The following is a 9,235-nucleotide window of genomic DNA, read 5'->3' as shown; positions in this document are numbered from 1 at the left end:
CTTTGTTGAAGGTAAAGATTTTATCATTTCCATCAATTTCTCCCTCTTTTGACAACGCAAACTCTGCTCCAGAAAACGTTTATGACTTGTTGATCACATTTAGGGATTCTATTTCTGAATAATTGCTAAATTTTTTAAATTGAATATTAACTAATCACAATGGAGATAAATTCATCTCATTTCAGTACCTCCATGCTGAGGAACTGAGTTACTTGACATACAAATATATTAGATGTCATGCATTTTCTTCCTGCTGTTCTTTGGCTTCCTAAACAGAGTCACACTTGGTATCTTCAGAGAGACTATGGTCAATTTGACTGCAATGAGTGGATTCCTCCTCATGGGGTTTTCTGATGAGCGTAAGCTTCAGATTTTACATGCATTGCTGTTTCTGGTGACATACCTGCTGGCCTTGACAGGCAACCTCCTCATTATCACCGTCATTACCTTGGACCATCGTCTCCATTCCCCCATGTATTACTTTTTAAAGCACCTCTCTCTTCTGGACCTCTGCTTCATCTCTGTCACAGTCCCCCAGTCCATTGCAAATTCACTTATGGGCAACGGTTACATTTCTCTTGTTCAGTGCATTCTTCAGGTTTTCTTCTTCATAGCTCTGGCCTCATCAGAAGTGGCCATTCTCACAGTGATGTCTTATGACCGGTACGCAGCGATCTGTCAACCACTTCACTATGAGACCACTATGGATCCCAGTGCCTGTAGGCATGCAGTGATAGCTGTGTGGATTGCTGGGGGCCTCTCTGGGCTCATGCATGCTGCCATTAACTTCTCCATACCTCTCTGTGGGAAGAGAGTCATTCAGCAATTCTTCTGTGATGTTCCTCAGATGCTGAAACTAGCCTGTTCTTATGAATCCATTAACGAGATTGCACTGGCTGCATTCACGACATCTACAGCATTTATCTGTTTGATATCCATTGTGCTCTCCTACATTCGCATCTTCTCTACAGTGCTGAGAATCCCATCAGCTGAGGGCCGGACCAAGGTCTTCTCCACCTGCCTACCACACCTATTTGTAGTCACCTTCTTTCTTTCAGCTGCAGGCTTTGAGTTTCTTAGACTGCCTTCTGATTCCTCATTGACTATGGACCTTGTATTCTCCATATTCTATACTGTGATACCTCCAACACTCAATCCAGTCATCTATAGCTTACGGAATGACGCCATGAAGGCAGCACTGAGGAAGATGTTGTCAAAGGAAGAGCTTCCTCAGAGAAAGATGTGTTTAAAAGCCATGTTTAAACTCTAAAGAACCATAGAAATGAAAGGCATTGTTATTATGTTTCAGATTGGAAGGGGGTGAATCTAATTGCTTCCCAGAACGCTCTTCCAAGCTGTCTATTGCACATATTCCTCTCAAATATAATTCTTCAAAATTTAAGACGTTGTGCTTCTAATAATATTGGCTTTCCTTCCTCCCTCCAATTCAAGTGCTATTTTAAGTCATCTTTGGGAAATTTTTCTGAAATGAAGGAGAAAGACAATTAGTTTGGAGTCTGGCCTGTATAATTTAAAATCCATTATTAACAAATAGGTTGGAGATAGTTGAAGCTAACTGGGATAATATGATAGTGCATATATGGTCTTTCCAGCGGGCCTCCTAGTTTCCTATCCATATTAAGTATTCTTATTAAGTTCTTTTGCTATTATTACAGTGGTGATTTCAACAATTTATTCAGCCCCTAGCAAGTATCAAGTGTTTATACATATGTTTTTCTTTTGACTCAAGAAAACAACTCTTCTAGCTATGCCATATTGTCCCCATTTTGCCAATAGGAGCAATAAATTTAGGAAGGATTAATTAATTTTTTCTGAGATTTCTCAAATAGTAGTTAAGCTGTGATTCAAATTAATATTTGTCTGACTCAAACAATAATGTCATTTATGTTCCTTACTCATGGCAAATGCATTATTACCCAAATGTGAGTGTGTATGTTTATGTGTGTGTGTGAGGTGTACAATCTATAAATATAAGCATATACAACTATAATCTATTAATAAAATTGTCATCACCCTTGTGTATCCCTATTACTGGAGATATTTATATTAATTCCTTTACTTTTCTGATCTGTACAAGAGTTTGACAAATTGGTTTTACAGAGTTAGCCTGGGGATGCTCCCTAGTTCCATGAAACAGAATATAGATAAACTGCAAATGAAAAGATCCACCTTATGAATGTGTGAGATAAGGGGGCATAAATCTTGTGAATCTGAATATCTGATTCAATTTTGTGTAATGCTGCAGATTTCGTCAAGAAAGACTCATAATTTCCAAGAGTACAAAACTGGACTAGTCCCCTCAGTTTTGAAGAAAATCAAAGTACATGTTTTAATGACAAAGGGAATGAGCAATTGCTCAGTAATGGGGAATGTTTTTATAGGACTTTTTTGAATTAATGGTTATGATATCTACACATGCATACACCTTAGTGAGTTTTTTTTCTTTAATCTTCTACATGAGATTTTGTTTTCCTTTTTTTAATATACTTTAAGTTCTGGGGTACATGTGCAAAACTTGCAGGTTTGTTACATAGGCATACATGTGCCATGGTGGTTTGCTGCACCCATCAACCTGCCATCTACATTAGGTATTTATCCTAATGCTATCCCTCCCCTACCCCCTTACCCCCCAACAGGCCCTGGTGTGTGATGTTCCTCTACCTGTGTCCATGAGTTCTCATTGTTGAACTCCCACTTATGAGTGAGAACATGCACTGTTTTGTTTTCTGTTCTTGTGTTAGTTTGCTGAGAATGATAGTTTCCAGCTTCATCCATGTGCCTGCAAAGGACATGAACTCATCCTTTTATGACTGCATAGTATTCCATGGGTGTATATGTGCCACATTTTCTTTATCCAGTCTATCATTGATGGGCATTTGGGTTGGTTTCAAGTCTTTGCTATTGTGAACAGAGCCACAATAAACATACATGTGCATGTGTCTTTATAGTAGAATGATTTATAATCCTTTGGGTATATACCCTGTAATGGGATTGCTGGGTCAAATGGTATTTCTGGTTCTAGATCCTTGAGGAATCGCCACTCTGTCTTCCACAATGGCTGAATTAATTTACACTCCTACCAACAGTGTAAAAGTGTTTTTATTTCTCCACATCATCTCTAACATCTGTTGTTTCCTGCCTTTTTAATGACAGCCATTCTAACTGGCATGAGATGGTATCTCATTATGGTTTTGATTTGCATTTCTCTGATGACCAATGATGATGAGCTTTTTTTCATATGTTTTTTGGCTGCATAAATGTCTTCTTTTAGAAAGTGTCTGTCGGGCCAGGGCCGTGGCTCATGCCTGTAATCCCAGCACTTTGGAGGGGCACGGCAGGCAGATCACGAGGTGAGGAGATTGAGACCATCCTGGCTAACATGGTGAAACTCCATCTCAACTAAAAATACAAAAAATTAGCTGGGCATGGTGCCATGCACCTGTAATCTCAGCTACTCAGGAGGCTGAGGAAGGAGAATCACTTGAACCCAGAGAATCCCAAAAGTGTCTGTTCATATCCTTCACCCACATTTTGATGGGTTTTTTTTTTTTTCTTGTAAATTTGTTTAAGTTCTTTGTAGATTCTGGGTATTAGCCCTTTGTCAAATGGATAGATTACAAAAATTTTCTCCCATTCTGTAGGCTGCCTATTCACTCGATCATAGTTTCTTTTGCTGTGCAGAAGCTCTTTAGTTTCATTAGATCCTATTTGTCAATTTTGGCTTTTGTTGCCATTGCTTTTGATGCTTTAGTCATGAAGTCTCTGCCCATGCCTATGTCCTGAATGGTATTGCCTAGGTTTTCTTGTAGGGTTTTTATGGTTTTAGGTCTTGTGTTTAAGTCTTTAATCCATCTTGAGTTAATTTTTGTATAAGGTGTAAGGAAGGAGTCCAGTTTCAGTTTTCTGCATATAGCTAGCCAGTTTTCTCAACAGCATTTATTAAATAGGGAATTCTTTCCCCATTGCTTGTTTTTATCAAGTTTATCAAAGATCAGATAGTTGTAGATGTGTGGCATTATTTCTGAAGCCTCTGTTCTGTTATATTGGTCTATATATCTGTTTTGGTACCAGTACCATGCTGTTTTGGTTACTATAGCATTGTAGTATAGTTTGAAGTCAGATAGCATGATGCCTCCAGCTTTGTTCTTTTTGCTTCGGATTGTCTTGGCTATGTGGGCTCTTTCTTGGTTCCATATGAAATTTAAAGTAGTTTTTTCCTATTCTGTGAAGAAAGTCAATGGTAGCTTGATGGGGATAGCATTGAATCTATAAATTACTTTGGGCAGTATGGCCATTTTCACAATATTGATTCTTCCTGCCCATGAGGATGGAATGTTTTTCCATTTGTTTGTGTCCTCTGTCCTTGAGCAGTGGTTTGTAGTTCTCCTTGAAGAAGTCCTTCACATGCCTTGTAAGTTGTATTCCTGGGTATTTTATTCTCTTTGCAGCAATTGTGAATGGGAGTTCACTCATGATTTGGCTCTCTTTTTTATTATTATTATTATTGGTGTATAGGAATGCCTGTGGTTTTTGCATGTTGATTTTGTATCCTGAGACTTTGCTGAAATTGCTTATAAGCTTAAGGAGATTTGGGGCTGAGATTATGGGGTTTTCTAAATATAGAATCATGTCACCTGCAAACAGAGACAATTTGACTTCCTTCTTTATATTTGAATACCTTTTATTTTTTTTGTCTTTCCTGATTGCCCTGTCCAGAACTTCCAACACTATGTTGAATAGGAGTGTTGAGAGACGGTATCCTTGTCTTGTGACAGTTTTCACAGGGAATGATTCCAGCTTTTGCCCATTCAGTATGATATTGGCTGTGGGTTTGTCATAGATAGCTCTTATTATTTTGAGATACATTCCATCAATCCCTAGTTTATTGAGAGTTTTTAGCATGAAGCGGTGTTGAATTTTATTGAAACCCTTTCCTGCATCTATTGAGATAATGATGTGGTTTTTGTCATTGGTTCTGTTTATGTGATGGATTGCATTTATTGATTTGCATATGTTGAATCAACCTTGCATCCCAGGGATGAAGCTGACTTGATCATGGTAGATAAGCTTTTTGATGCACTGATGGATTTGGTTTGCCAGTATTTCATTGAGGATTTTCACATCAATGTTCATTAGGGATATTGGCCTGAAATTTTCCTTTTTTATTGTGTTTCGGCAAGGTTTTGGTATCAGGTTGATGCTGTCCTCATAAAATGAGTTATGGAGGATTTCCTCTTTTTCTGTTGTTTGGAATAGTTTCAGAAGGAATGGTACCAGCTCCTTTTTATACTTCTGGTAGAATTCGGCTGTGAATCCATCTGGTTCTGGGCTTTTCTTGGTTGGTAGGCTATTAATTACTGCCTTAATTTCAGAACTTGTTATTGGTCTTTCAGGGATTAGATTTCTTCCTGGTTTAGTCTTGGGAGGGTTTATATGTCCAGGCATTTATCCATTTTTTCTAGATTTTCTAGTTTATTTGCATAGAGATGTTTATAGTATTCCTTGATGGTAGTTTATATTTCTGTGGGATCAGCAGTGATATTCCATTTATCATTTTTTATAGTGTCTATTTGATTTTTCTCTCTTCTCTTCTTTATTAGTCTGGCTAGTGGTCTACTCTGTTAAATTTTTTCAAAAAAACCGAGCTGCTGAATTCATTGTTTTTTTTATTTTTATTTTTTGTTTATCTCCTTCATTTCTGCTCTGATCTTAGTTATTTCTTGTCTTCTGCTAGCTTTTGAATTTTTTTTTCTCTTGCTTCTGTAGTTCTTTTAATTGTAACGTTAGGGTGTTGAGTTTAGATCTTTCCTGCTTTCTCTTGTGGGCATTTAGTGCTATAAATTTCCCTTTAAACACTGCCTTAGCAGTACTACTGCAGCTAGCTCAGTCACTGCCCAAACGGCCGCCCAGTTTTGTGCTTGAAACCCAGGGCCCCGGTAGCATAGGCACCCGAAGGAATCTCCTGTTCCTGGTTTGTGAAATCTGTGGGAAAAGCGTAGTATCTAGCAGGAGTGCACTGTTCCTCACAGCCCAGTCCCTCATGGCTTCCCTTGACTAGGAAAGGGAGTTGGTCCCACCCGTTGGGCTTCCTGGGTGAGGCGATACCCCACCCTGCTTTGGCTAGCCCTCCGTGGGCTGTACCCACTGTCTAACCAGTCCCAGTGAGATTAGCCGGGTACCTCCGTTGGAAATGCAGAAATCATCCACCTTCTGCATTGATCTCAGTGGGAGTTGCGGCCCGAAGCTGTTTCTATTCGGCCATCTTCCCAGCCACCCACACTGACTTCTAAAGTAGTTGTTCCATATTATATTCCCTAGATAGTCCAGGGAATATAATATTCTAAGCAGTGTATGAGAGTTCCAGTTGTTCCACATTTGCACCAACAGTTGATATTGTCAGGTGTTTTAAAAACTTTTAGCTTTTTAAACACATTCATGGTGATATATATCGAAGAGTTTATTTTGCATTGCCCTGTTCAACAAGGTTGAACATCTTTTCATGGACTTATTAGTTATTTGTGTGTTCATTTGTGAAGTGTTTGCTCAAACACTTGGCCCATTTTTAAAACGAGTTGTTAATCTTTCTATTAAGAAGACATTTACATATGTGTGTATATATGCATATATACTGGATAAAAATCTTTTGTCAGATACATGTATTACAAATGTTTTTTCTAATCTCCTAGGGTTGTCTTTTTTTTTTTTTTTTTCATCAGGTTCTTTTGGAGAGTAAAACTTTAAACATTTTGATGTAGTTCAATCTATCAACTTTTTGTTTCATAATTCATGTTTGGTGTCCTATCTTCCAAAAATACCTTCTTTAAAATTATAAAGATTTTTTTTCTTTCGAGACGGGGCCTCACTCTGTCACCCAGGCTGGAGTGCAGTGGTGCAATCTTGACTCACTGCAACCTCCACCTCCTGGTTCAAGCAATTCTCGTGCCTCAGCCTCTCAAGTAGCTGATATTACAGGTGTGTGCCACTATGCTGGCTCATTTTCTTTTCTTTTTTTTTTTTTTTTTGTATTTTTAATACAGATGGGATTTCACTGTGTTGGTCAGGCTGGTTTTGAACTCCTCACCGCAAATGATCCACCCGCCTTGGCCTCCTAATTTGCTGGGATCAAAGGTGTGAGCCACCATGCCCGGCCTAAAATTATAAATATATTTTTCTAAGTGACCATTTAGAAAATGAATAGTTTTAGCTTCTATACTTAATTCAGTCCGTGATCCCTATTGAGTTAATTTTTGAATGTAATATAAAGTGAGTATTAATGCTCATTCTTTTTCTATACAGATATATAGCTTTTAGTGTGATTTATTGAAAAGACATTATGTTCCCCCATTGATTTACCTCAGAACCTTGTCAATATATGGGCTTACTATTCTTTTTCATTGATCTATGTGTTTATTTTTAACTAATACCATACTGTATCAATTACAGCAACTTTATAACAATTCTTGAAGTCAGATAGGTTAAGGCCTCTAATCTTTTGATTTTCTAGGCTTCGATTTTCCAAGTCATTTGCATTTCCATATACACTTTAGAATTAGCTTGTTAATTCCTACTAAAAAGAAGCATGCTGGCATTTTTATTAGGATTGCATCAAATCTATAGATCATTTCTGAGAAAATAGAAATCTTAATATTGAGTCATTTAATTCATAAACATGACATAGCTTCCCATTTTTTAGGTCTTTAATTTCTTTCAGTCATGTTACATAGCTTTATGAGGCAGTCTTGCTCCTTTATTGAATTTATTACTAATTATTCACATTTTATGTTTTGAATACTAAAATTACACATCATGCTCCTCAAATTATTTTAAATGTTGTAGAAATAACATTAAAATAAGAATTTCCTCTTTAATAGTGATTCCTAGAGGTTTTCACTATTTTAATTTTGATATATATATATATAGACAAAATTGTATATATTATTTGTTTTTTCCTTTTATTATGTGGTTGGATCTCAAGTGCAGAAGGTTGAATTCATTACATTTATCAGTTCATGGCACCCTATCCTCATTGATATGTGCACAATCTCTCTCATCTTACATTAATTAATTTATAACATTTCTTTCCTATCTGTTTCTACTACCATTCCCCCTAAAGAAAACAATTATTATAAGTTTCATGTGTAACTTTTTATGGGCTCTTAATTTCTATTAGTATTGTTGTTTTAGGATATTTTATTCTATAAAATAGTATTACATTATGATCTTTTCAGTTTCTTACTTTTTTTCACTCAGCACACTACTTTAAAGAGCTATCATGTTACAATGTCTGTATCTAGCCCACTTTTTCTAAAAATTGCATGTTTTTTGATGGTGTACATCCTCAACTTTTGCAGATCTACTCTCCCACTGATGGACATCTCGGTCGCTTCTAATTCCCCATTACCATGAATTATGCCAAACAAGTGTTGTTATGGACCTGTGTAAGGATTTATTTAGGATATGTACCTGGAAGCAAAATTGCTCAGGTCCAATATATGAGAGGCTTAATTTGAATTTTTATACCCAGAATGTGCTCCAGAATGCTTCCATGAGGCTACACTCCTACCAGCGGGGCAGACATGTTCCTGTCATTTCCTCAGCTCTGCCAATTCTTGGCACTACCCTGCTTTCTAATACTTACTACTCAAATAGAATACAACGTTACCTCACTTTTAAACTTTGGAGAAATTTTAAACCTATAAAAAATTTGTAAAAATAATACAGAGGTTTCTCTTTTATCCCTCACCTTTTTCCCCAATGTTACTATCTTGCAAAACTGTAACACTTCTCTCTTTATAAAATAGCCTAAATAGCTTGAGGTTTTTTGTTTTTGTTTTTGTTTTCACTTTTAGCTTTTTGGAAAACTTTTTGCTCATATCTCTAGATCTACTTTCTTATGCCTATGCTAGTGTATAATAAAACTATAATAATAACAGTGACACTTAATAAGTACTACTTATGCCAAGGATTATTCTAGATTTCAAAGGCATTATTGTGTTCAACATTCACAATAAATCCTGTGAGGCATATAATATTGATATTCCTATTTTAAAGATAAGGAAATTAAGGCACAGGTCACTAATCAACTTATCTACAGTCACTAGCAAATTACTAGCTAATCCTGGGACTCAAACTCAAGGCAGTTTGGTCCCAAAGTTTTCATTCTTTACCACTATGGTATTTTAAGGAAAAATTTGATATTATTTTATGAATATAG

At 36.7% G+C, this 9,235-nt stretch overlaps 1 protein-coding gene across 1 annotated transcript; it reads left to right on the top strand.

Annotated features, from left to right (window-relative positions):
* The first annotated feature begins 245 nt into the window (after positions 1 to 245).
* OR14J1 (olfactory receptor family 14 subfamily J member 1) lies at positions 246 to 1,356 on the top strand. The gene is given in 1 exon segment (NM_001194203.2): positions 246 to 1,356. A coding segment is annotated over 1 exon segment (966 nt). The 5' UTR covers positions 246 to 304; the 3' UTR covers positions 1,271 to 1,356.
* Positions 1,357 to 9,235: the final 7,879 nt, after the last annotated feature.

Source organism: Macaca mulatta, chromosome 4 (assembly GCF_049350105.2).
Source record: "Macaca mulatta isolate MMU2019108-1 chromosome 4, T2T-MMU8v2.0, whole genome shotgun sequence".
In the NCBI taxonomy this organism is placed as follows: domain Eukaryota; kingdom Metazoa; phylum Chordata; class Mammalia; order Primates; family Cercopithecidae; genus Macaca; species Macaca mulatta.
The sequence above is the reverse complement of the archived record's forward strand: the minus strand, read 5'-3'. Positions and strand labels throughout refer to the sequence as shown.